Below are 27,919 nucleotides of genomic sequence, written 5' to 3'. Positions count from 1 at the left end.
TAGGTGCATCAGACAGATATAAAGATAAAGTCTGTATTGCTAAAGAACTATATAGACAACATACAAATAAGGGAATGCATTAAAGGGGTAATGATGAAAAATTATGTGATTTAAATAGTAAGTAAGTAGTTTAGCACATGCCTAGGTTAGTTCCATGATTTTATCATGGATTTTTTGGAGGGGCAGTCCCTTCGGTGAATTGAGCAGGGTGGAGATGGTAGTCCAGGGTTTAAAAGGGCTTTTATGGGTTTCATAAGCCTGCTGTCCTATCCTATCAACATTGCAAGAGATCATGGTCTTTATATAACAGTGTAAAGGGGCAACTGTTCTATTACATTTGAATATTTTTAAACTAAGTACAATAAAGCATTTTGAAGTGCAGTGGTGAAAGACAGCAGATCACAGGGAGGTGAAATAGCTATATTTTTGTCTTTAAATTTCATTTCAGGGATCCTCATCATGATGTCCATGTGTAACGAAGTGCACGTGTATGAATACATCCCTTCAGTCCGACAAACCGACCTTTGTCACTACCATGAACTATACTATGATGCCGCTTGTACCTTAGGGGCTTACCATCCACTACTGTATGAGAAACTGCTGGTGCAGAGGATGAACAAAGGTTTGCAGGATGATCTGTATCGGAAGGGGAAAGTAATCTTGCCAGGGTTCAGGTCTGTAAAGTGCCCGGGACAGAATCACTTCCCACACTTGTAAAAGTGAATCGTTCAGAAACAATGTGCAATAAGGTACTACTGTCGTACTATAAACAACAAAGGAATACTTGAAAATGTATCTTAGACCAACCTAGTCTTGAGTCTATAAACTGTAATTAAGTAGCAAGCATGAGATTTTCTTCCTTCCTAAGCCTGAGTATGTATAACTGCTTTGCAAATAGTTAAAGAAAAAAAGCTTTGCTCGTGAAAGGTGCAAAGGCACTGTTAAGTAGAAATACAATGTATTGTTGTGGACATGACCTGTCAGAAAACATCAGAGATACAGGTGCCACATGTACTAGATGCCACACTTAAAAAAAAAGACAAAAAAAACTTAACACAGAGCTGTCTGCTGAGAGATGGATGATTTCTCATCATATCACAGGATTTTCACATTTCTTCACCCCCAAAATAAAATAATCATGGTTTTGAACTGGGCACGCTATGAGTATAATGAGCCTGATTCTCATTTAAACGAAGGTCCCTTTACTCCATTCTGACAAGGCAAACAGGCTTTAAAGTGAATGTAAATGACCAATGTAAAGGGACCTTCCTAAATGAGAATCAGGCCCAATAGCTAGTCATTGTATTAAGGTAGTTTCTGCAGCCAGAAATTAACAAGTGATATTTACTTACTTTTAAATGGATATTACTGTACACACAACCAGGTTATTTAAATAAAGACAGTATGACTGCACATATCTCTCATGGTCCATGCAGATGCTGCATTCAGGCAAAGGGTAAAGAGAATCTTCTTTCTTCAGAAGGCTCTCATTCTGCCCTCATTCAGCTTGAGCAGAAGACCAGCAAGAGGGCATAAGTAAGACTGAAATGGTGCATGGGCTTTCTGTCTGGGGGCAGTTTTCCCCTCTGTGCACATATGTAGATATACACTCCAGGGGAATGGAGACAATGTGCTCTGCTTGCACACATACATTTGAAAGCAAGTTGTAAAAAACAGATTTCTTACAAGGACTTATTCAAAAAATGTAGGCCTGCCTTTTCCAAGGAAATAAGCATTTTGGATGGGGAGATTTCAGAAATTAGTTGTTTGCCTATTTTGTTGTAAGCCAAGTTAAATTCATTTATTATTGCTTTTTTAAAAAGCACAGCATTTTTTTTTTGTTTTTGTGAGGGAAAAACAGGATGTCAGTATTTTTTAATTCAAAATTATGAAGTCTGTATCCTGGAGACATTGTAAAGCCTTCAACAATCTTACTATGGCTTACACACTGAGACAATCTCATAATTTCATTGTAAAAACACAGCATGGATATTCTCTAAACCACTTCTAAAATCCACCGGGATGTTAATGCATTTAAAATATGTTTTCTCTGACAAAAGGTCAGTTTCAGGCTGGAGGTAGGTTAATGTTCTTGTTTGCTTTTTAAAATTTGGTTTTGCAGTGAGCAAAATTCAGCAGGAGTGATTATGTACAAGAAATCATACATATCCTATCCATATCCATTCAGCAAAAAAGGTGATTGGCTGGTAGAAACACTGTTATTAAAACAGTGGAGGGGAAAAGCATATTTCGCTATTGGCTACTGAGAGATAGCTGGCGATGGAGAAAACCATGTTAATGTATTTTCTGTCATCTTTCTTCTTAAAAATCAGTGATTTTCAATCTTTCTTTTTTGGATCCCCTAAAAAATTTCAACTGGAGGTGTGGACCCCTTTGGAAATCTTAGACATAGTCTGTGGACCCCCAGGGGTTCATCCACCACAGGTTGAAAACCACTGATATAAATATAAATCAGAAGAATTTTGTAATTCTCCCATCCAACCTTTCCTGCTGTTTTTCCCCCCATAAGAGCAGAATTAGTTTACTGCACACACTTCGCTGTCTTTTTGCAAGTTGTCATTATCTTGGGCTTTGCAGTCCTTCTAAAATTCTTCCTACCTGCCAGCAAGTGTGTTCATGTGATCCAGATAGCCTTGTGTTGATTGGATAGGTATGTTCGTAATGCATGTTTTCATACTGCCAAATGGACAGCTTTCATTAATTTCAGCCTTAGTATCTGGATGCATTACATACTGATTTTGGAAAACATTTTATAATAATATTTTATGTCTGTTTTTGTTCTTAACAGTATCCAGTCTTAGTAGTGCTATATAACCTACAAAGGAAAAAAATACTTTTCCCATATATTTGTTTCACTTCATTCACCTTTGTGAAACACATTCAATAGGATTTTTTCTGCATGGGCAGAGTGGCACTTTCTAATACAGTGATCTTAGTATCAGATCAGGGTTTCCCATGTGCCAAGTTCAAATTGGATTAGCTTCCACACCTTTCAATAAATGTAGTTGATCATATTTCCAATACAAATGAGTAAGTCACCGTGCCATATGCAGAAGTATCTCAGATTCCACAAAATAGCATGCCAGTTTCCCACTCATTTGCCCATGCGAAACTCAAACTCTTGTTTCCATCGGGAATAAAAAAAAAGCTAACCAGCAATACTCTCAGTTGTCCACAACAATAGGATTGCGTTGTATTACACTCTAGATAGTCTCTCATCATGGTGCAGCTTGTACGCAGCCCTATGGACTCTAAAGATTCCCGTAAAGAGAAGCGTGAGGCAGCGTTCTTAGCACTTCTGTTTAAATGAAGTGCTACCTTTTAAAATTCTCAGACAGAACTGGGTACACATTCATGAAATGTATTTTATACTTTAAACTTACATGCACATCCTTTTTTGTGTAGTAATAGTGCATACTCAAGGCACCTGAGCAGCAAATCTTTCTTGGCCAAGTCCAAATGCCAAGAAACATTCACCTTTCCCTAGATTATATAATTATTTAAATTGGTGTGGCTCTTTCATACACCACGTCATCTGTCCTAATTCTATCTCTGTGTATATTTTAATTCACCAGCCATATGGGTGTTATATCTGCACACCCTAGCTTAGCTGTGCTAAGTGCACCAGCCTCTTCGCCAAAAGGAGGCCAGTGTCAACGCTGTGAAGCACAGGGTCTGAATCATCCCAAGAAGGGAGGGCCTTAAGATAGCTTCCAAATCCTCGTTTCCCCTGTGATATTTCATTGTTCTACAAACACAGGCATCTTGACAATTGAAGATTTTTCTCCACCCACTCCTTCTATCTTATTTAAAAAAAAAAAAAAATTCAGTACAAGTTCAGCTGAGTCTGATTTGCTAACTGAGAATTCAACTGCAATTTTACTTCTGAATGACAGGAGGCCAGCAGGGGGAAACAAAGGGCACCATGAAGAGAACTATAGAACTGCTTTCACCAGCCTTCCCTCCCTGCATGGTGCCTCCCTCCTGAGCTTTGACATTCTTTGCTTTTATGGGAGGCCACTGAAGTTTGTGTGTGTGTGTGTGTTTTTTTTTAAAACTTTTGAGAGTAGAAATCGTGTATCAAAAATCCATACAAATCAGTTGCATTTAAAAAAGTGAATGAATGTGTATTAGGTGTTCAATAGACATCTGGATAGCTTTTTAATAATGGTAACTAATGACTGATGTTTTATATATACATAAGTGACGTGTAATACATTTCCCCATCCAAATCATTCATCAGTATTTTAGGGTGCGATCTTGTCACCCTTGTATGTATGTAACTCACACTTGAAGTGAGTGGGCGATTTGCCTGGGCAAGGCCTATGCGCTCCTGAAACATAACACACGCGACGCAAATGCTCAAGTTAGACTCATTCACCTTGTATGCCTCTGGAGTTACAAAAGCCAAACTGATGGTGTATGATTAAGAGGTGAGACGGTTGCACTTAAAAAAAAAAAAACAACCATAAAGCTTGGGTAAATCTGCTGAATTTATGTTACTTTTTGGTTTGCTGTGTTTTCCACTGTGAATTATGCAGCTTTTTCAACATGTGGTGGCTATGGTGCTTTATCCATGACGCGTTTAGATGGTTAAATCAAGGTATTCTTCTGTTAATTCCAGAGAAACTATTTAAGGGGGGAAATGCTCCCGATATTCCATTCCTTCTGTGGTTCCAAGGCTTCCCTGGCCCTCATTCTCCACATGGTTACACTGTTTAGTGCACCAAAGTAACAGATTTGTTTGTGATAAAGAGAGAGAGATCAATGTATAATTATATTGATCTATACACACGGGGCTGGTCTACATGCTAAGCTCAAATATTTAGCTAAATCAGTGCAACCTACTGGTGTTGAAATTCTTTTGTTTCAGATTAAGAATTCCTTCTTGATTCTGTTTGCATCAATTTCTTGCCAAATGAAGCAAAATTGAAATAGTTCATTTTTAACCGTGAGTGCCACGTTCAGAGGTTGCACAGATTTAACTCAATCTGTTTAGGAATAGTTTGAATTAAATGGGTGCTCAAATTGTGTCTAGACAAGGCCGTACATGGTTGCTTTTGTGTTGGTCTCCCTCTTCAGTAATGGTCTCATAAACCGGGAAATGCTATTCAGACACTGATACAAACTTATGATGAAAGTAATGTTAAATGCGTTGTCTGTGAAAGTGTCACTTTGAGTTCTTTCCCTTCGTCTACAATCCATAGATATGCTAGATTTGTTTTTTGAAGCAGACTATGAAATGTCAGTACAGAACATACACAGATTTCCTGAATGCTATCCTCTCCAGCGCGAAGAGGATACCTGATTTAACTGTTTGAACTTTAAAGTAGCCCATGTCTGGGCATGCCTCTCACAGGCTTATTTAATTAAATGAATTTTGACACTCTGAATTTCTTCTCTTCAACTTGGCAATCAAATCCAGAGTTTTGTTCTTGAAATATCAGCTATGTAGAAGTCTTACATGTATCCCTATCATCTCATCCTCTGTGAAATGTAGTCATTGAACTATTCAAATATGGATGACTGTAATTTTTTAATAGCTTTGAGAATTATTTTGTATGATGATTTTTTTAAATGAATGTGTACTCTTCAACAAATTAAATCTTGAGATTTTACGGGAGTCACATTTTTAAACAGTGTTTGTATACATTTTAACACTTTTCTATTTTCTATTTTGATTTTGTATATTTTTATGTATGCACAGTGTACAGATTTTTGCTGTAAATAAAACATTTGTTTTCATTTATTTAGCAGCACTGGTCCTTAACTTGAGTGGATGAAATTGCACGTGGCATGAAATGAGGATGTTACTGGTCAGCTCTACATAGTGAGGAGATCAAGATCTTGAATTGATATAGAGGTAGAGGCTGACAAGTAGCTTGTTTAATTAAAAATGGAAAACATACTATGTAAGTGGATTGGGATACAGAACAGTAAAAGGGATTATGGACTAAATGGTTGCTATAAACCACTGATCAATAAAAGGATGTGGGATGACTGTGGACACAGACTTCATTCAGTGACAAGAACAGGGAGAATACACAGACGCCAAGGGCTTGTGTACACAGGGAAGTTGGCTGGCATCTCTCTAGTGGAATAATAATTTCAGAATCAAGTTACTGTTATGATAGACTAGAGCATCCTCAGGAGCCATTATGCTAGCAAAGCTATAGAAGAATGGTTTATTTCACTGTAGCTATGCTGGTCAATTTCTCTGCTTAGACATGTCCTAAGAAAAGGCTGCACTCTTGTTGGCAAATTTCTGTTGAAGTGAAAGTTTTGCCTTCTCAAGAAATCATGTCCTAAAGTTAGTAAAGCAAAAATTTCTTTACACAGACCATAATTTAAAGTTAAGAATGAACTACAAAAGGGAAAACATAACTGCACAGACACTTAGGGGATAAAATACAACATTGTGCACCCACCAGTGGCCTGAGCCAAAGCCCATTGAAATCTATGGGAGTCTTTCAGCTCGTAAAGAGCTTTGGCTCAGGCCCCTAATTTAGAGAGGTGGACTAATCTAGATAGCCTGAATTTTTTCCATCTCAGAAAGTTCATGTTTACTAGGGATGGTCAAGTTGTGAGGAAGTCAGTTAAACAGAAGTGCGGTAGATGTTGGATTGTTGTTAAGATAACCACAAAGCCATTACAAAGTCAGAATCCCACCTTTTATTATACCATGTACTTGAGAGGAGTGTGCACATGTGGAACCTAGCCAATTTTGCTTTTTCAGAATGGAAACGTCATTTATACTTCCCACACAGCATGAAAGTAAGTTAAGAGGCCTTTTTTGTTTAATTATACTCTGATCGGCTAGGGGCTGAACAGAACAAAATATTCTTTTGAAAAACTTGATTTGAAGAAGACTTCCCCTTTCAGGCCCTTCGGTTAACTTGACTTGTGTTTTTTACCTGTATTTTTTCACAAGATCACTGCATTCTTCATGGTAAAATGAACCTAGCAAATAGGGGGCATTGGAGGGGGAGATTCCCTGCTGAAGAAGGAGTGAGCACTAATTCTTGGGGTGAGTGGGCAAGCTTGTTTGTCTGGTTGGTTTTTCTTTTGGCTTGCTTAAAATTTACAGTGTGGCCTGTTGGGAATTGTGTGTAAGGGGACAGTTGGAGTGGGGGCCAGGGGTTTACTAGCTGCTACCTGAGCAGGCACTAGCGAGGCTCTAGCCTCTTGTCCTCTGATCCTTCATTACCCTTGATCATCCTTGTGGTTACCCTGCCAGTGTGTTAATGAGGGGGCAAGTCTGACCTAGGAGAGACTGGCCCATGCTAAGTGAGCAGGATAGCACACAGGGGAGTTTGAGAAGGAGTTTGCAGAAGGGGAAAGAATAAAATCAGCAGGGTTTGGAACTGCTGTGATGCCAGTGCCAAGACTGCTCCTGGCTCCTCCACCTGTGTCCAAACAGAGAACCTGACCATGGATGCTACCCAAGTCCTGGTGTGGATTTGCAGAGACTGGCCTGCATTTCCCCAGGCTGGGGAGACCATCCAGTGTGAAAGGCAGGGCCGGCTCTAGGGTTTTTGCTGCCCCAAGCAGCAAAAAAAAAGCTGTGATTGCAATCTGCAGCTCTACTGCCGTTGCTTCAGTCTTTGGCAGCAGTTTGGTGGCTGGTCCTTTGCTCCGAGAGGGAGTGAGGGACCCACCACTGAATTGCCGCTGAAGACCCGGACGTGCCGCTCCTTGCCACTGGCCACCCCAAGCAGCTGCTTGCTGGGCTGGTGCCTGGAGCCGGCCTGATGAAAGGTGTCTGCTGGTGGAATCTCTCAGGAAACAGGTGGGAGAGCTACAGGAGGAGGTGGCTAGGCTGAGGAGCCTCTGTACACATGAGGAATTCACTGAAAACATGAAGGTTGAGGAAGCAATCCAGCTAGAATGGACCGCAGTAGTCCAGGGGAGGAGGAAATGGCTCCTTCACAGGGAGAAAACTGACTGGTGGCAACTTCTAGCAGCAGGCAGTGCTCCACCCCTGCTCCCAACCCACCATGCATAGAAATAAAAAATGGTATGCTGCCCTGGCCATGTCGGATGAGGAATCTCCCCAGAGGTGGAGAAGCAGAAGCCATGTACCCCCACGGCTGGAAGGATCCTGGCCGCTACTCCCAAGAGGAAATGGCCAATGACTCCCTTCTAAGGGAGGCAGAAGCATCGAGCTGCTGCCCTGACCTGGCATCCCAAGAGGTGTGCTGCCTGCCAGAGGCCCATATTCGAGATCTTATGGAAGGATTGTTGAGGATCATCTCTGGCCCTCTGGCTCCGATCCTGCTCATCCACCTGGGCACTAATGGTACTGAGAGGTCTGTCCCTGAGCAGAGCAGAAGTGACTACAGAGCTCTGGGAGTAAGGGTGAGGGAGTTGGGAGAGCCGGTGATGGTCTCATCAATCCTTCCAGTCAAAGGTAAGGGCCCAGGCAGAGACAGATACATCCTGGAGGTGAATGTCTAGCTGCGAGGATGGTGTTGCCAGGAGGGCTTCAGCTTCCTTGACCATGGGATGCTGTTCAGACAAGAAGGGCTGCTGAGCAGAGATGGAGTCCATCTATTAAGAAAGGGTAAGAGTATCTTCAGGTGATTAACAGAGTGACGCAGGCTTTAAACTAGGTTTGGCAGGGGCAGGAGACAAAAGCCCATAGGACTGTCCAAAACATGGAAACTTCGGTGAAGGATTGGAATATGGTGGGGGGAACATGGGCAATCACAGCTGGGACAAAGGAGAGACGAGGGAATATAGAGGTGAAATCTAACAAACATATTAGATGTCTGTATACTAATGCAAGTAGTATGGGAAACAGGAAGAACTAGTAAATGATCACAATTATGACATAACTGGCATCACAGATTTTAACTTGATGGGATAATTCACATGCCTGGAATATTGGCATAGAAGGATACAGCTTATTCAGGAAGGACAGGCAGGGAAAAAAGTGAGAAGGTGTTGTCTTATGTATAAACTTGCACTGAGGTTGAGATAGAAGTGAGAGGCAGAACTGTTGAAAATCTCTGGAAAAGAATAAAAGAGGTTAAAAAAAAAGTGATGTCGGAATCTAATACAGACCACCTAACCAGGAAAAATAAGTGGATGGGGCTTTTTTTAAATAGGATTCAATGGTGATGGGGGACTTCAACTACTCAGATATCTGTTGGGAAAATAATACAGAAGGGCACAGATTATCCAACAAGTTCTTGAAATGCATTGGAGACAATTTTTTATTACAGAAGGTGGAGAAGGCAACTCGGGGAAAGGCTATTCTAGATTTGATTCTGACAAACTGGGAGGAACTGGTTGAGAATTTGAAGGTGAAAGGCAGCTTGGGTGAAAGTGATCATAAAATGATAGAGTCCACGATTCTAAGTAATGGTAAGAGGGAAAACAGCAAAATAAAAACAATGAACTTAAAAAAGACAGACTTCAGTAAATTCAGAGAACTGGTAGGGTGAGATCCCATGGGAAGCAAGTCTAAGGAAAAAAGAGTTCAGAAGAGTTGGCATTTTTTTAAAGAGACATTATTAAGGTCGCAAGAGCAAACTATCCTAATGGATAGGAAAGATAGGAAGTATGGTAAGAGACTACCTTGGCTTAATCAGGAGATCTTGAATGACCTGAAACTCAAAAAAAAAAGTCCTACTAAAAATGGAAACAAAGTCAAATGATGAAGAATGAATATAAAGACCAACACAAGCACATAGGGACAAAATTAGAAAGGCCAAGGCAACAAACAAGATTAAATTAGCTAGGGACATAAAGGGTAACAAGAAAACATTTTACAAATACGTGAGAAACAAGAGAAAGACCAAGGACCGGATAAGCTCATTACTCAGCGAGGAGGGAAGGACAATAACAGAAAATGCAGCAGTGGCCAAAGAGTTAAATGACTTTTTTTGTTTCAGTTTTTACCAAAAAAGCAGCGATTGAATGACTAACATAGTGAACAGCTATATAAATGGGATCTGAGGCTAAGACAGGAAAAGAACACATTGAGAATGATGTAGACAAGTTGGATGTCTTCAAGTTGGCAGGGTCTGATGAAATACATCCTAGAATACAAAAAGAACTGGCTGAAGAGATCTCTGAGCCATTAGCAATTATCTTTGAGGACTTGTGGAGGACAGGAGAGATCCCAGAGGATGGAGAAAAGGCAAATACAGTACCTATCAAAAGGGGAATAGGGAGAACCCAGCGAATGATAGACCAGGCAACTTGACTTTGGTACTCAGAAAGATATTGGAGCAAGTAATCAATTTGTAAGCACCTAAGTAATAAGGTGATAAATAACTGTCAACATGGATTTGCCAAGAACAAATCATGTCAAACCAACCTAACAGATTTCTTTGACAGGTAACAGGCCTTATGGATAGGGGGAAAGCAGTAGATGTGATATATCTCGAGTTTAGTAAGGCTTTTGATACTGTCTCACATGACTTTCTCATAAGGAAACAAGAAATACAGCCTAGACGAATCTACTATAAGATGGGCGTATAGAGTGGGTCTGGTTCTATTTAATATTTCATAAATTATTTGGATAATGGCAAAGAGAGTATACTTATAAAGTTTTCCAAGCTGGGAGGGAGTGCAAGCACTTTGGAAGACATGACTGGAATTCAAAATGGTCTTGACAAACTGGAGAAATGGTCTGAAATAAACAGGATGAAATTCAATAAGGACATGCGAAGTACTTCATTTAGGAACTAATAATCAATTGTACACTTACAAAATGGGAAATGAGTAGGAAAGAGTACTGCAGAAAAGGATCTGGGAGTTATAGTGGATCACAAACTAAATATGAGTTAACAATGTAACACTGTTGCAAAAAAGTGAGCATTGTTCTGAAATGTATTATCAGGAGTGTTGTAAACAGCAAGACACACAAAGTAATTCTTCCACTCTATTCAGCTGGAATATTGTGTCTAGTTCTGGGCATCACAATTCTGGAAAGATGTGGACAAATTAGAGAAAGTCCAGAGTAAAACAACAAACATGATCAAAAAGTCTAGAAAACATGACTTACAAAGAAAGACTGAAAAAAATAGGTTTGTTTAGTCTGGATAAGAGAAGACTGAGGGAGAATGTGATTACAGTCTTCAAGTATGTGAAATGTTGTTATAAAGAGGAGGGTGATAAAGTGTTCTCCTTAGCTGCTGAGGTCACGACAAGCACCAATGGACTTAAATTGCAGCAAGGGAGATTTAGGTTAGACATTAGGAAAAACTTTCTAACTGAAAAAGTAGTTAAGCACTGCAGCAATTTGCCTAGGGATGTTGTAGAATCTCCATCATTGGAGGTTTTAAAGAGCAAGTTAGACAAACACACCTGTCAAGGATGGTCTAGATAATACTAAGTCTTGCCCTGGTGCAGAGGACTGGACTAAATGACCTATTGAGGTCACTTCCAGACCTACATTTCTGATTTATTATTTAAATTCCATTGTTTCATAAGGTGATACTTATGTAACTAATGATACTTATCTTATTGTGTGGGGCTTAACCTGCAAACCTGCTTGTCAACTATTAAGAATCCAAAACCTTGTGGATTTCTACAGCTTTGGCACTAGTCACAGACTCCGTGCGCCGCCCAAGCTTTCTGAAGGCTGTCATCTGCTTCCTGCTCAGTCTGGAACTGTTCCCTTGAGGCTGGGGTCACCAGTTCTTCCTCAGACTGTGGACTTGGGCTTGGTCCCTCTGGAAGCAATGTAGGTGATGGGGTTGTTTCCGTTGTTGGTGAACCGCTCTCCGCTGGTGCACCTGAGGGTATTTCAGGCTCTGGCTGAGCCTTTTGGGTATGGCTGTCTTTTGCTTCTGCCAGTTCTGGCTTGCTGGCACCCTCTGGCGTTGAGTTTGAAGATGTGGTTGCACTTGCTGGTGCTGGTTGCTGTTCCAGTTCCGGGCCTGGGACTGGAGATGCTGTGGCTGTTTCAGTGGTAGGCATGGAATCCGGGTCCACTACCTCTGTCTGGGTCTCTGGTAACACAGACAGGGCCTCTGTGGACGGCTCAGGAACAGGAATGGGTCTGGAAGCTTGCCTGGTTTGGCTACGTGTAACCATTCCCACTCTCTTGGCCCGCCTCACCTGGTTGGCCAAGTCTTCCCCCAGTAGCATGGGGATAGGATAATTGTCATAGACTGCAAAAGTCCACATTCCTGACCAGCCTTTGTACTGGACAGGCAGTTGAGCTGTAGGCAAGTCTACAGCTTGTGACATGAAGGGGTAAATTGTAACTTTGGCCTTTGGGTTGATGAATTTGGGGTCAACGAAGGATTGGTGGATAGCTGACACTTGTGCCCCCGTGTCTCTCCACGCAGTAACCTTCTTTCCGCCCACTCTCAAATTTTCCCTTCACTCCAAGGGTATTTGAGAGGCATCCGGGCCTGGGGATCTTTGGTGTGATGGTGGTGTAATGAATTGCACTCGCATGGTGTTCTTGGGACAGTTGGCCTTGATATGTCCCAGTTCATTACACTTAAAGCATCTTCCATCTGATGGGTCACCGGGCCGAGGTGAGTTACTGGAGACTGGTGAGGTGGAAGGGTAGGGTGTCTGTAGCTTTACTTGGGTGGTATGTGGGGTCTTTGGCTGGCCTCGGTTGTAGGGTTTATGGTCTGTGTGCCCCCTGGGGTAATCGTTCCCCTTGACAGTAGCTTTCTTGCTTTCTGCCAGTTCCATCCATTTGGCTCCAATCTCCCCCGCCTCAGCGATATCTTTGGGATTTCCATCTTGTATGTACCGTGTGATGTCTTCAGGAACACCATCCAAGAACTGCTCCATTTGTATGAGGAGGTGCAGTTCTTCCAAGGTTTGAATGTTGTTTCCTGTTATCCAGGCCTCATAGTTTTTTGCAATGTAGTAGGCGTGTTTGGGAAATGACACCTCTGGTTTCCACTTTTGGGTTCTGAAGCGCCGACGGGCATGATCTGGGGTTATCCCCATTCTGTATCTGGCCTTGGTTTGAAAAAGTTTGTAGTCATTCATTTGCTGCTTAGGCATTTCAGCTGCCACCTCTGCTAAAGGTCCATTGAGCTGTGACCTCAATTCTACCATGTACTGGTCTTCGGGGATGTTGTACCCAAGACAGGCTCTTTCAAAATTTTCCAAGAAGGCCTCGGTGTCATCACCTGCCTTGTAGGTGGGAAATTTCCTGTGCTGTGGAGCAATAATTGGCGCCGGGTTGTTAGGGTTGGCTGGCACATGCAGCCCAGCTTTTGCCAACTCCAGTTCATGTTTTCTCTGTTTTTCCTTCTCTTCATTCTCTTTTTGTTGTTTTTTCCATTTCTCGGCGGTGGTCCGCCTCTTCTTCTTCTTGCTTCCTTCTGTGGGCCAACTCTTCTTCTGCTTGTTTCCTTCGGTAGGCCACCTCTTCTTCTTCTAGTTTTCTTTTGTGTGCTGCCTCTTTGGCTGCCTGTTCTTTTTGGTAGGCTGCCAGTTTGATGCTTTCTTCCTTTTCTTTCAGCTCCAGTTGTCGCCTGTGTTCAGCTTCTTTGAATTGCTCTTCGGCCTCAATTTTTGCCTTAGAAGTCATGATTCCTGTTTTCTTGTGTTGGGGTGCCCTCCGGTGTTTATCTTCTGAACTGCAGGTTCTCTGTTGCCTCCTGAAGTCTGCCTAGCAACAGTGCCTTTAGCTAATCTTCAATGTTAAGTAAACCTGAAAAACCACTTTATTTGCATTTATATAGTGCTGGTAATGACTCTCAATGGGAGTGATATTGTGTGACAAAAGACTCGTAATAGCACCTTAATGGCTTCTTGCTTAACATGCAAGCCACCAACTGCCAGAGAGAGCAGAAAAAAAAAATTTTCTCTGGTTCCCTTTTAAAACCAAACTGTTTCTCTCTGCTAAAAAGCCCTTATCAGAGAAGAGAAAAATATAATATTCCTACCGGCTTCTGGATTCTGTCTATATCCCACCACTGCTACACCATATCATAACCTTAGTCCCAGATTTGGACCTTAGCGTCCAAAATATGGGGGTTAGCATGAAAACCTCCAAGCTTAGTTACCAGCTTGGACCTGGTACCTGCTGCCACCACCCAAAAAATTAGAGTGTTTTGGGGCACTCTGGTCCCCCTGAAAAACCTTCCCTGGGGACCCCAAGACCCAAATCCCTTGAGTCTCAAAACAGAGGGAAATAATCCTTTTTCCCTTCCCCCCTCCAGGTGCTCCTGGAGAGATACACAGACACAAGCTCTGTGAATCCAAACAGAGTGACTCCCCCTCTCTGTTCCCAATCCTGGAAACAAAAAGTACTTTCCTATTCCCCCAGAGGGAATGCAAAATCAGGCTAGCAAATCCAACACACAGATCTCCCCGATTTCTTCCTCCCACCAATTCCCTGGTGAGTACAGACTCAATTTCCCTGAAATTTCCCAGTAAAGAAAACTTCAACAGGTCTTAAAAGAAAGCTTTATATAAAAAAGAAAGAAAAATACATACAAATGGTCTCTCTGTATTAAGGTGACACAACACAGGGTCAATTGCTTAAAAGAATAGTGAATAAACAGCCTTATTCAAAAAGAATACAAATCAAAGCACTCCAGCACTTATATTCATGCAAATACCAAAGAAAAGAAACCATATAACTTACTATCTGATCTCTTTGTCCTTACTTAGAAACAGAAGATTAGAAAGTAGAAACTACTTCTCCAAAGCTCAGAGAAAGCAGGCAGACAGACAAAAGACTCAGACACCAACTTCCCTCCACCCAGAGTTGAAAAAATCCGGTTTTCTGATTGGTCCTCTGGTCAGGTGCTTCAGGTGAAAGAGACATTAACCCTTAGCTATCTGTTTATGACAGTAGGCCCTTTATCTCATATGTGAAAATTCCATTTCCCTTAGTCTGCAGGGGACCTGCACTAATCAGCTGTCTGCATGGTGGGCTGAGGGCCTCCTGGGAGGTGCTGAACATTGTCCACTCAGGTTGACTTTATTGGGAGCTGAAGGTCCTCAGCTCCTCACATGCTTGGCCTGACAGAGCCTGGGATCACTTGAGCACTATTTGCTTTTATCAGGTAGATCAGAGTAAATGCAGTGATGTGGAGCTATCCAGGATTTCAGCAGAAGGTTGAGACCCATCAGTAAAGACAACATGTCCTAACCCACTCTGTGCTCAGTGATGATGGCTGCAGAAGGTGAACCACTACCTTTCTGATGACATTGCAAGGAAAGGGAGGTAACTGGTGTAGATGTCCTGTGTAGATTTCATCAGAGTCAACTGACCTACTGTATGCTGTAGAATGGCTGGTAGTTTGTCTTCTTTGAAAAAGGCACTGATGATCTAATTTATTAATGGAAGTCAGAATTTCTTTACTAGACTTCAGCAGCCATGAAGAGCTAGTTCTGTTTTACGGGTGGTGACGCTGGACATTCCTTAGAACTTTCAGGATCTCCTGTTTGGTAATTAGTCCAAATTTCATCGTAACAGATGGTAGCAGACATTCCTCATACTGAGGTGGTTACTTTTATCCCAGCAGGATCCTGTCTGGATTTGATAATTTTTGTTTAGGGAGTAGACCAAGAACTTCTTGTGGTAAGTAGGACTTGGATCTGGGGTCATGTGTACGTATTTTGCATGAATAATCCAAGAGTTTTAAAAGGAGCTTGCTGGACTGTTGATGGTTATTTTCAATAAGCTGTGGAGCACTGGGGAAGTTCCAGAAGACTGAAAGAAAGTTAATTTTGTGCCAATTTTTAAAAAAGGTAAATAGGATGATCCAGGTAATTAAAGGCCTTTCAACCTGACATCGATACTTGGGCAAGATAATGGAGTGGCTCATAAGGGTTTAGCTTAATAAAGAGTTAAAGCAGAGTATTATAATAAATAAATGCAAATCAACATGGCTTTATGGAAAATAGATCCCATCAAACTTACTTTATATCTTTTTTTATGAGATTACAAATTTGGTTGATAAATGTAATAGTGTTGATGTAGTATACATAGACTTCTGTAAGGCATTAGACTTGCTTCTGCCCAACATCTTAATTAAAAAACTAGAATATAAAATTAACATGGCACACGGAGATTGATTCTTGGCCTTATGCTATTTAACTTTTTTATCAATTAGCTGGAAGAAAACATAAAATCATCACTGATAAAATTATCAGATGACACAAAATTGTGGGAGTGGTAAATAATGAAGAGGACAGGCCATTGATTCTGAGTGATCTGGATCATTTGACAAATTGGGATCAAGCAAACAATATGCATTTTAATATGGCTAAATGTAAATGTATAGATTTAGGAACAAAGAATGTAGGCCATACTTATAGGATAGGGGACCATCCTATGAAGCAGTGATTCTGCAAAAGATTTGGAGATAATGGTGGATAATCAACTGACCACAAGCTCCCACTATAATGCTGTGATCAAAAGATCTAATGTGATCCTTGGATGCATAAAGAGGGGAACCTTGAGTAGAAGTAGAGAGGTTGTTTTACCTTTGTATTTTGAGGTGGTGTGACTGCTGCTGGAATACTCTGCTCAGTTCTAGTGCCAACAATTCAAAAAGGGTGTTAATAAATTGGAGAAGGTTCAGAGAAGAGCCTGAGAATGATTGAAGGATTAGAAAACGTGCCTTACAGTGACAAACTCACAGAGCTCAATCTATTTAGATTAGCAAAGAGAAGGTTAAGGGGTGACTTGATTACAGTCTATAAGTACCTATAAGGGGAACAAATATTCAATAATGGGTTCTTCAAAATAGAAGCAAAGGGTATACCATGATCCAAAGGTGGAAAGCTGAAGCTAGACAAATTCAGACTGGACATAAGACATCAATTTTTGATAGTGAGGCTAATTAACCATTGGAACAATTTACCAAGGATTGTGCTGGATTCTCCAACACTGACAACTTTTAAATTCAAGATTGGACGTTCTTCTAAAAGATCTGCTCTAGGCATTATTTTGGGGAAGTTCTATGGCCTGTGTTACGTAGGAGGTCAGACCAGAACAGACGATCACTATGGTCCCTTCTGGCCTTGGAACTTAAGAATAAGCAAGTTTACTGCATGGAACAGTTCTGCTGGTTGTGATTTGGCTGATGTAAGGAAGATCACTATATCTTCCTTTATAGCTTCAGGGGCTCCTTGAGCTATTAATGAATTGTTGATGAACAAGTCTTGTGCCATGGGCATTCCAACCCCTTTATGCAAGTTTTCTTAGACTCATGGTCCCTCCGGCAGTGATGTGAGGGAAAGGGTCACTTGGGGGCTAGTTTGTCAATGGTTTTGTTAAGAGGTTAGTTGGAGTGTTCTTCTTCAACACATTAATCTTTTGATTTGGTGGTTTTTTATTTTGGGATCTGCTGGGACCAAAATCTATTGAGGACTAGCTGATTTGCTTGGTTCACTGGAGTGGCAATGATGGATTTCTTTAATACATATCATACAGCAATAGTGTCTATTACAGACCTGGGTATAGTTCCTTATTTAAATTCTATTTCACAATAACAAGAAGTCATTCCACACTATGCACTTCAAAGCAATGATTGCACATCTTTGGAAGTTAAATTCAGTCAGTCTTTGACTTTGTGCCGTATTGCCCAAGGCAAGCTACAAATGCACTTCTTGTCATTTCTTGTTATTAAGAAATGTATTAGTGCTCAATTAAATGCTTATCAACGTTGATGGAAATGTTAACTAGATACATTAAAACATTTGAATCCAATTTTAATGTTTTAATGTAGATTTTTCAGGGGGTAGGGGAGACAAATTAAAGATATGTCCACCAAAAAGATTGCCAATGCAACAGCAAGTACAAAGAAGATAGAATGGAAGAAATCAAAGAAGCTGTGAACGGTATAACCAGATGTACATTAACAAAAAAATTTCTCATTCAGTCAATGCTGTTGCTAAGTTTTTTATTTTACTGGCAAAACATTAGAGATGGTTGATGTAAATTCATGAAAACAAAATTTTACCAGTAGCACTGGCTGACTAAAAAAAAGTGTGGCTGGGAGAGAATCTGAATTAGTTTGTCAAGAGCAGGAGTGTCCCTGATGTATTCAGTTGTACTGTACCTCCAAATGAATGATGTATTGCTATGTCAGGATAAGCATAGAGTATAGGCAATTAACATCTATAGAACTGTAAATGTACATGACACTTTACAAACCACAATAGGGGAAGACATTTTCCTGCCTCTAAGAACTTACTCTCTGAGATGCAGGACATAAGTTCCATTAAGGCGGGAGGGAGTGGAGAGAAGAACTGGGGAGAAGGTAAGAATGATTTACATACATGGTTCATGGTTATCAGATTTCCACTCTCCTAGCCCACCCAACCCAGCTTTTAGAGCCAACCTTTATAGCGAAGTTACAGATCCAGCTTGCTGTCTTCTGTTGGGCTTTTTCCAAGACCTCTTCCATTCAGTTCCCCAAGAACTCAGTTCGACTCCAGTCTCATCACTTAAGTTCTTTTATTTGGCATACAGTAAAGCAGGGCTGCCCGGGGGCATTGGGGGAGCAAGAAGGACAATTTGCCCCTGGCCCCGCAGGGGCCCCCACCAGAGTTTTTCAGGGCCCCTGGAGCAGGGTCCTTCACGCGCTCCAGGGGCCCTGGAAAATTCTTGCGGGGCCTGGGCCCCTGGAGCTTCTTCCGCTCCGGGTCATCGTCAGCAATTCAGCGGTGGGGGGGGGGTCCTTCCTCTCCAGGACCCACTGCCGAAGTGCCCCGAAGACCCGCGGCGGCCCTGCAGTAAAGCTATGATGAGTTGATCAGACTCAAGAGTAGGGTGTGAAGGTTGGACGTTCAACACATGCAAAGTTACACAGCAAACCTCTTCCTTCATATCCATTGACACATTACATTGTACTTACTGTACACTGCTTTACACATTTTGGGATTGCTTGGTTACTTTGTAGGAAACAATTCCTATCTGGCAGGCTCTATTTATGCACTGTCCACACTTGACCTACTTTTTACCACATTTTTACATTTCCAACTTATTTTGTCCATTGTTATTTTGCTCATAGTAAATGGTTCCCTGAGTGTTTTCCCTCTCATCTTGGCTAGCTCAGACATTGTCTCAGTTTACTGACCCACTCACTTATTTTAGTTGGCACAAATATTGTGCTTTCAGTCTGCTAATTAATCTTCCTACTCCTGTTGTCTAGGAAATGAGGCCTCCCTCATCTCCCCATGTTTCATTGCTTATGTCAGGCCAGGCCTACATTGTTCTAATATGGCATAGGCTTCTCACCTTGGAAATCCGCTACTGATATGGGTACTGCTTGGTGTGAGGTGTAGGTTTTAAGGACAACGTTGAAGAAAGGAAATGGTACTTAGCGGAGAGAACATGGAAAACTGTTCTACTTGTAGGGAGCTACATCTGTGAAGGTAAGAACTGATTAATCCTGCTGCAGCCATTCAGAGTGAGAGCATCATCTCCTCCCCACCATCCAAGGAGAGGGCCGAGGCAGATGTTGAACTGTATATTGGGAGTGCTGAGATAATGAGTGAAGGGAAGTGGAGGGAGCAGAGGATAAAAAGGTACTGGATCAATATGGATTTCTTAAATATAGATTCTGAGAGAGTAGGAAAAAGGAGATGGGGAAGGATGGAAATAGCAGAAGCTGAACATAAACACTGGAGAGAGTGGGAGAGAAATGGATGGGCATGAAAGGGTGGACCTGGATTGGAAGAGAGATCACCTGAGGGGAGAAGGAGGCAAAGAATAAGTCTGAAATGACATGAAGATTTGTGAGAGGTGAGAAAGAGAAGGTCACACTTAGGTGAGCAAAGGATGAGAGAAAGATAAAAAGGTGGAAGAGGAGAGGAGAAGCAAGTGAAGGAGAGGTTAGAAGTAATGAAACAGATAAAACTGCTGTTCCCTACTGGCTACTGCTTTTTTATTATTTATTCAGTAAATTCATGGATGATAGGTGTCATAAGAATGGCCATACTGGTCTTGTTTCCTTGACAGTGGTCAAGGCCAGCTGCTTCAGAGGGAATGAACAGGCCAGAGAAAATTATCAAGTGATCCATCCCCTATTGTCCAGTTCCAGCATCTGGCAGTCAGAGGCTTAGGGACACCCAGAGCATGGGTTGCATCCCTAACCATCTTGGCTAATAGCCATTGATGGACTGGTCTTCCATAAACTTATCTAGTTCTTTTTTAAACCCAGTTATACTTTTGGCCTTCACAACAACCCCCTGGCAATGAGTTCCACAAGTTGACTGTGCATTGTGTGAAGAAGTAATTCCTTATGTTAGCTTTAAACCTCCTGCCTATTAGTTTCACTGGGTAACCACTAGTTCTTGTGTTACGAGGAGGAGTAAATAACACTTCCCTATTTACTTTCTCCCCACCATTCTTGATTTTACAGCCCTCTATCATATTCCCCCTTAGTTATCTCTTTTCTAAGCTGAAATGTCTGTCTTATTAATCTCTCCTCATATGGCAGCCATTCCATACCCCTAATCATTTTTGTTGCGCTGTTCTGGACCTTTTCCAATTCCAATATATCTTTTTTGAGATGGGGTGACCAGATCTGCATGCAGTATTCATGATGTCGGCATACCATGGATTTATGTAGAGGCAATATGATATTTTCTGTCCTATTATCTATCCCTTAATAATTCCCAACATTCTGTTAGCTTTTTTGACTGTCGCTGTACATTGAGTAAGACTAGGGATGTTGGCAAACACCAGGGGCAGATAAGGCAAACCATGACATGTGAGGGTTTGCCGAAACCAAATATGGTCTTTCAAGCTTCCCTGTGATTTTAAGCTGCCTCTTTCTCTCCCCCACTCCACCTCCAAGATGAGATGGCCTTTTGGTGGCAGTAAGTGGCCCTCAAGCCACCTTCAGCTCTCACTTTCTATTACAAAACCTCAATTACAAGCTCTTCAATAGTCCTAATTTAGATTTTACAAATAAATTGGGCTGAAAATAGATATTAGGCTGGGTAATGGGCAGCTGGGGCACATGGAGAAGAGAAAAGAGGATACAAAAAGGAAATACAGCAATGAAGTATGGCAAGAATTATATTAAGAACAGAGGTGCGCCAGCAGGAGGAGTCATTGAGAGCACAAGAGAGACAGGCTCCCTGCTCGCAGTTCCAGTGCCTGGCCCAGAACAGCCATTATAGGGAAAGTTCAGCTTTGCCCCAGTAGCCCTGGGATGGAGGAAGCATGTCAAGTTGCTCTGGCACATGTGCAGTCTGGTTAGCACTAAGAGCTGTGAGAGGCTTGCACATGCTCAGTGAGGGTGGAACCTTCAGAGGTTTTAGCAGCTAAAATCCAAGAAGTCTCTACGGAGCATGTGTGAACTAAGATTATTCAAAGGTTTATAACTTGGCCAAATTTGGGAGGATTTTCAGGAGAATAGCAAAAGGCGCATTCCTGACACAAAGGCCATCCCCCTGCCAAAAGTCAAGTCCCTGTTCCAAGGCATGAGGGCTCGAGACAATTTCAAAGAAAAGGTCTTAAGAGTTTTTTATCATGGGCAAAGCAATGTATTTATTCCTAGCCTTGTTCTTGGAAACAGATAAACAGCTTTGGGTTAAATTAAAAAAAAAAAAATCAGCCTGAGGCAAACAATCAGCATGGAAAATTTCAGCACAAACAGTTAAAACCTAGCAAAGTTAAAAGCAACTGAAAAAATAGTCATATAATCGGAAGTGAAGGCAACCTAAATAATAGGCAGTACTATCAGCCCCACCTATAATTCAGGAGCCGTGTCTAAAAGCAATAGGACACCCCAGAGTAAATATTAGTTGCCTACATGCACAATTCTGAGGTGGTATAAAATATGAGCCTTGTCTTTCATGATCACTAATAAACATCTTGTTGTGAGTTATTAATGTAGCATCTTATTTTGCACAACAAACCTGTCTTCTTTCCTAGCATGCACACCATCAAATTCCTACCTTAGCTGCTACTCGTGTGCATGTCACACAAACACTTCAGTAGAATTGCCAGTGGAATTTGCTTTTGATCTTAAGTAGCAAGTATTAATATGTCCTTTATTCTATAATTCTACATAAGGATTATATAAGTTATGGGACTGGTTTATAACTACAAAGTCAATTAAATGTTGTATGTATCTATCTAATACAAGCTACCCATCAGATTTCAATAGAGAAACTAAACCCAGTACATTACTTCAAAGTCCAGCACATGCAGTGTGAGAGAAAGTAATTTGTAGAACAAAAACCGCCAAACACTGAACTGAACAATACTAAAGAGGCCATTGCATCTAGTTCCTATTCCTACCTTTAAGTCAGAATCATTTAGAACAGTGAAATCTGATTGATGGATACCGACTGACAGTGCCAGAGGCAAATCTACCAGCCACTACTGCAACATTTGTCTTAAAGATAAAACAAAGGGTCTATTACTGCCACAATACACAACGAGCATTTTCAGATTATTTTATTAGTCCCCATTTCTTGGAGAGTTCAAAGCATAGTGGAGATATTTTGATGGTTTTTAAATATATCTTGGATTTTTTCTGAAGTCAGTACTACATCCTGCCTTGTCATAAACAGATAGTTAAGGGTTAATGTTCTTTTACCTGTAAAGGGGTAACACAAGTAACCTGAAACACCTGACCAGAGGACCAATCAGGAAACAAGACTTTTTCAAATCTGGGCGGAGGGAAGTTTTGGGTGTGAGTTCTTTGTTCTTTGTCTTGTGTCTGTGCCCTCTCGGCTCTGAGAGTGATTTTTCTATCTCCAGGCTTTCTAATCTTCTGTTTCCAAATTGTAAGTACAAGGATAGTAAGACAATAGGGTTATATTTTTTTTTGTATTTACATGTGTGTAGTTGCTGGAATGTTTTAAATTGTATTCTTTTTGGATAAGGCTGTTTATTCATTTTTCTTTTAAGCAATTGACCCTACATATTGTCAACTTAATACAGAGCCTATTTTTAATGTCCTTTTTCTTTTTATATAAAGCTTTCTTTTTAAGACCTGTTGGAGTTTTTCTTTAGTGGGGACTCCAGGGAATTGAGTCTGCAGCTCACCAGGGAATTTGTGGGAGGAAGAAGTCAAGGGGAAAAATCTCTTTGTGTTAGATTTACTAAGCCTGACTTTGCATACCCTCTGGGTGAGTGGAGGAGAGAGATTAGCTCTCTCGGTACTTGTGTTTCCAGGACTGGAAGCAGGGAATCTCCTAGGGTCATCCAGGGAGGGGAGCCTGGGAAGAAGTAACAAGGAAACAAGGGGAGGGGGTTATTTCCCTTTGTTGTAAGACTCAAGGCATCTGAGTCTGGGGGTCCCCCAGGGAAGGTTTTGAGGAGATCACAGTGAGCTAGGCACTGTATAATTCTTAGCTGGTGGCAGCGGTACCAGGTCCAAGCTGGTAACTAAGCTTGGAGGTTTTCATGCTAACACCCATATTTTGGACGCTAAGGTCCAGATCTGGGAAAAAATGTTATGACATGCCTACCTACATTTCCCTGGTAGTTTCAATTGTTCTGATTCAAAGTCCTGATTCAAAGTCCACTGAAGTCAATGGGTTTTGACTGAGCCCATGCTGTCCTGGGCCTAGTGCAGTTTCTACAGCAATGGAAGGATGCTGGAGGCTATGACATCTGTAGTGTAGACAATCTCTTAAAGGAGTGAAACCTATCAAGAACTTATTTTAAATAAGCAACTATGACTCTGGATACACAGAAATGAAGTCTCTCTCTCTTTCTGGTTCAGGGGATCAGAATTTAATTTAGCGTAACCTGTCTTACTTTATTCAACTACATTGGCCTACCATTTTCTTGCATTACCTGATCCATAGTGTATGTGAACTCAGCACTTCTTGACTAGCTTTCTTCTGAAAATTTTAGTCCTATTAGCTTTCTGAACTGGTGGCAACGTATGAATATGTTTGACAGTATATCTGAATCAGTACACATTTCTATATTTCAGTTCATTCCCAAATGTATTACAAGTCAGTGCAGATGGGTGCACAAACACCCATTTATGCCTGGCTGAACTTTTGAAGATGTTGGCTTCTCCCAAGGATGCAGTTTGTGGAAGAACCAGGAACAGAACACATCTCTCATATCCTGGAGTACCTTAAATCACAAGACCATCCTAGATGGTGCCCCTAGAGTTGGTGCAGGAATGGAAGGGAATCTCAAGCTATATGGACAGTGGTGAGAGAGCTGTAGCACCATGCAATTTTTGTGCCACAATAGTGCACTCTCTTTGGTTTAAGTTCTCTTTGTTAGCACCTAAAGATCAGCAGAAAGTGCATCGCAAAATAAACAGAATTCTGGTGTAACCCAAAGAGCAGGAACTGAATGCTTAAAAGCCCTGAAAATCTCTTTGCTTTTGCAGTGTCTGTATAGCCTAAGTTGGGCAATTTATCTCATAACAAATCAAGTTTGCTCAAAGTTGAGGGCATTAATGAAACTGTAAGACAAAAAAGAAATGTTGCTAGTGCTGTTTCTTTTCTGTATCTTCTACACTAAACAGCCTTCTGTTCAATCCATCTCATTTTTAACCCATGCTGTACCGCCTAAAAGATATTGCCTGAAATCCAGTGTGACCTCTGTCCCGGGCATGGTACTTCAGGCATGATCTCTGCCCTCTGGCAAATTCAGGAGAAATGTTCTGAGCAGAATCAAGTCCTATATATAGTTTATGTCCATCTTACTAAGGCCTTTGGCTCTGTAAATCACAGAGCCCTGTGGACAGTCCTCCACAAGTTCAGTTGCCCCAATACGTTTGTCAACATTATTAAATCTCTTAATGCAGAAATGCTGGTCCATGCCTTTAACCAACGGTGCTTCTCAGCTACCTTTGTTGTTACCAATGGAGTCAAACAAGGCTTTGTTCTTGCTCTGAGATTATTTAGCATCGTGTCTGCAGCTGTTCTAATAGGTGCATTCAGAGACATTGATTGTGATATTTATATGCAGTACCATATGACTGGAGGTGTCTTGAATCTGCATCACCTTTGTGCAAAGACAAAAGTTATTAATACAATCGTTTGCGAATGACTGTTCGCTGATTATTGTGCTTTATTGGTCTATAACCTCAGGAACATTCATTTGCTCTGATTGCTTTCCACATGCAGCAAAACATTTTGGCTTAATGATCAGCCTGAAAAAGGTAGAAGTCATGGGTCCAGCCTTGACCAGGAAGTTCTGCAACTATTTCAGTTGTGTCCATTGACAACGTACCATTCAGGGTCATTGACAAATTTTGCTACCTAGGCAATGTCATTTCATGAGATACAATGACTGATATTACAAAGCTCATTGGTGCAGCCAGCAATGCCTTTGGAAAATACTTCAGTGTTGTCCCTGGCAAGAACATAGTGTCAGAGTCCAAACAAAAACTGGCATTTTCCGCAATGTCATCATCACCACGCTCCTCTACAGCTGCGATACGTGGAATACTTATTGATGCCACTCAAAATGCTTGGACCAGTTCCACCTATGATGTCTATGGCAGATAATGGGAATTAAATGCCAAGATTTGGTTCCAAACTCTGAGCTTCATGACTATACAACATGACAGGCATTGAAGCTTTTATAGTGAGCACATAGCTGATTTGGTGCAGTTGTGTGGTCCATATGTCAGACAGTAGAATACTGAAGACCATCTTCTACGGACAATTGCAAATGGGAGCTTGTTTCAGGTGCAGACCAATAAAATGTTACAGGGACATTCTCAAGGCCAACCTCCAATCTTGTAACGTTGACCTCAATATCTGTGAGCTATTAGCCCATGACAAGATCCAATGGCAGCAGCTCTGCCACCTTGGACTGAAAGAGCCCAAGAGCTCACAGACTGTGGCAATTAAGGAGAGACATGTGAGGCATAAAGCTAAAAGCAGCTCAGATTCATCTACAACTGCCTTCACCAGTGGCACTTGTGGACAGGACTGCAGGTCTGAAATTGGTCTTTGGTCTCATCTCAGGATTCACAATAAGTAACTGTAGCTCATCCATCAAACTCAACAGGAGACTCCATCACTGCTTTCTTGAATGGTGACAGTCAATCAGGAAGGAGAGGGAGCAATAAGCACCATGATAGAGAGCGGTGAGGGATGGATCTGGCAAGTTTTAACTGGGAGTTGTGTAGCTGCATATTTTTGAGAAATAAATGGGATGGAATTTTTTAATTCTGTGGCACAGTCAACATCTTGAGCAATGAGGGTTGTGGGGATTAAGAGACATGGAGGCAGACAAAGGGTAGACCAACACAGCAGTGCTCTGACAGTACTGAAAACAAAGTTGTTTAAATCCTCCAGGCTAGCTGTATTGTAATATAGCACAAAATACTTATTGGAAGAAGTCACTTTCCCATGTTGAGTCTCCATCCATGATTTGGGAGACTCCTGGGCCTCCAGCATTGGGTTGACTTTGTGGGTAGGGCAGAGTGACAAAATCCTGGATTTCAGGATCAGTCTCCTCTGTCTCAGTGTCCTACCAGACAACTACAGGGGTGTCCTGGATGGTGTCCACAATGTGCCATGGTTCAGTGACAGCATCTCTGCTAAAAATATGGTCCAGCTCCTCTTGGTAGCTGCAGACTTGCAAGCTCTCCCATAACCTTATTGTTGTCTCTAACATTCTCAGGAACCTCTTGTTGTTGCATTGTCTTGGGTTCTAGGATTGCCTCCTCTCCTCATTTACTCTGATAGCCTCTTGTAGACCAGTGCACTACAGTGATGGCTCTTCACCGGGACCTGGAAACACTCCTCTCCCCAGAGGACAATATAGATCAGGACTTCAGCAAAGGCACACATACAAAGCATAAGCCTGGCTGCTGAATATTTTTTTTTTTAATTCTAGATATGTGAACTCACCGTGAGTTGGACTTGCAAAGGGCCACACCTGGATTCATGCTTTCCCACATTTAATGGGGAGGTGACATCCAGTTAAGATGACTGTGGAGCAGTAGAAGGCACATAGGTGAAAAGAGAAGCCAACATAGCTAGCCAACAAAGCAGTGTAGGATACCAATGGGAGGCCTGCTATATAGATGTGGGACAGTTGTTTGAGGATAGGAGTGCATCTGCACCTACTTGGTTTCAAGTAAACTCCTTCCACATCTCAATAAATCCATTTCCAAAGCAGGTTTATCAATGCAGGTTAAAATGGCAGATGATTCACAACAACAAATGTTGCAAAGCACATTATCATGAAATAATTCAAATGAATCTGCAACCACTTTCAAGTGTACACAAGCCCACAGTCTCCCTGCAGCGTGTCCCTAAACACACCCCACTGGGCAACCTTTATTCACACCACTGAACTAATTATTTATGTGAGCAGTCCCATTGCAGGCAATGGGAATCTTTGCATGACTAGATGCTCACCTAAGGCTTGCACAAATTTAGACCCATGTCTTATCTAAAGGCAATTTCTAATGCATTATGGGCCTGTTCCAATGTTCATTGAAGTCAATGGGAATCTTTGCAGTTTGATGAGTTCACTTATATTTTCCCAAGATACTGTCCCTCCTCTGTTGTGTGAGAAGTTTTGAATGGTCACAGTATTAAACTTTTTCAAGTGATGTGCCTAGTCGTTTAAGCATCACTTCTCTCTTCAAATCTTTTGAGAAAATTACAGTCAGCTTCTATTTTTATAAGTGTAATTATTTTAATACAAAAAGACAGACTGAGTGGAAATCAAACCACTAACCAGGGACTTCACATTTACATCTCATATAGCCCTTCTCATGTATGCTCTCCTCAATTATGCTCAGATGCACTTTTTCAACATCAGGAAGAGTTGATAATCACGGTATGATTTTTCACAATGCAGTATTAGCCATGCAAGCCTTAGTGGATGTCATTTCAGGAGCAGAACTTGAAACAGTAAATATTTATGAACAGCTTTTGTTTTGTGTAATTAGGCATAGCTTCATTGCCTTCAGTGGAGTTTATGGTACTTAGCATCAGCAGAGGATGCAGCTTGTAATCTTTACACTGGCATCCAAGC

The 27,919-nt window shown here is 41.4% G+C and overlaps 2 protein-coding genes across 5 annotated transcripts in view; one reads left to right on the top strand and one right to left on the bottom strand.

Moving 5' to 3' along the window:
- The window catches only part of ST6GAL2 (ST6 beta-galactoside alpha-2,6-sialyltransferase 2), a 287,770-nt gene extending 282,051 nt beyond the window's left edge, over positions 1 to 5,719 (top strand). For all 4 annotated transcript variants that reach the window (XM_050922198.1, XM_050922205.1, XM_050922214.1 and 1 more), the window contains one exon: positions 449 to 5,719. In XM_050922198.1, coding sequence (XP_050778155.1) covers positions 449 to 717 — 269 coding nt within the window. In that variant the 3' untranslated portion in view covers positions 718 to 5,719. The remainder of the gene's footprint in view (positions 1 to 448) is intronic.
- The window catches only part of LOC127034074 (vertebrate ancient opsin-like), a 124,241-nt gene that overhangs the window by 1,916 nt on the left and 94,406 nt on the right, over positions 1 to 27,919 (bottom strand). The gene's annotated exons all lie outside the window — the stretch shown is intronic.

Source organism: Gopherus flavomarginatus, chromosome 1, assembly GCF_025201925.1.
Source record: "Gopherus flavomarginatus isolate rGopFla2 chromosome 1, rGopFla2.mat.asm, whole genome shotgun sequence".
Lineage (NCBI taxonomy): Eukaryota > Metazoa > Chordata > Testudines > Testudinidae > Gopherus > Gopherus flavomarginatus.
Note: the sequence above shows the minus strand (reverse complement) of the source record. Positions and strands in the feature narration are given on the sequence as shown.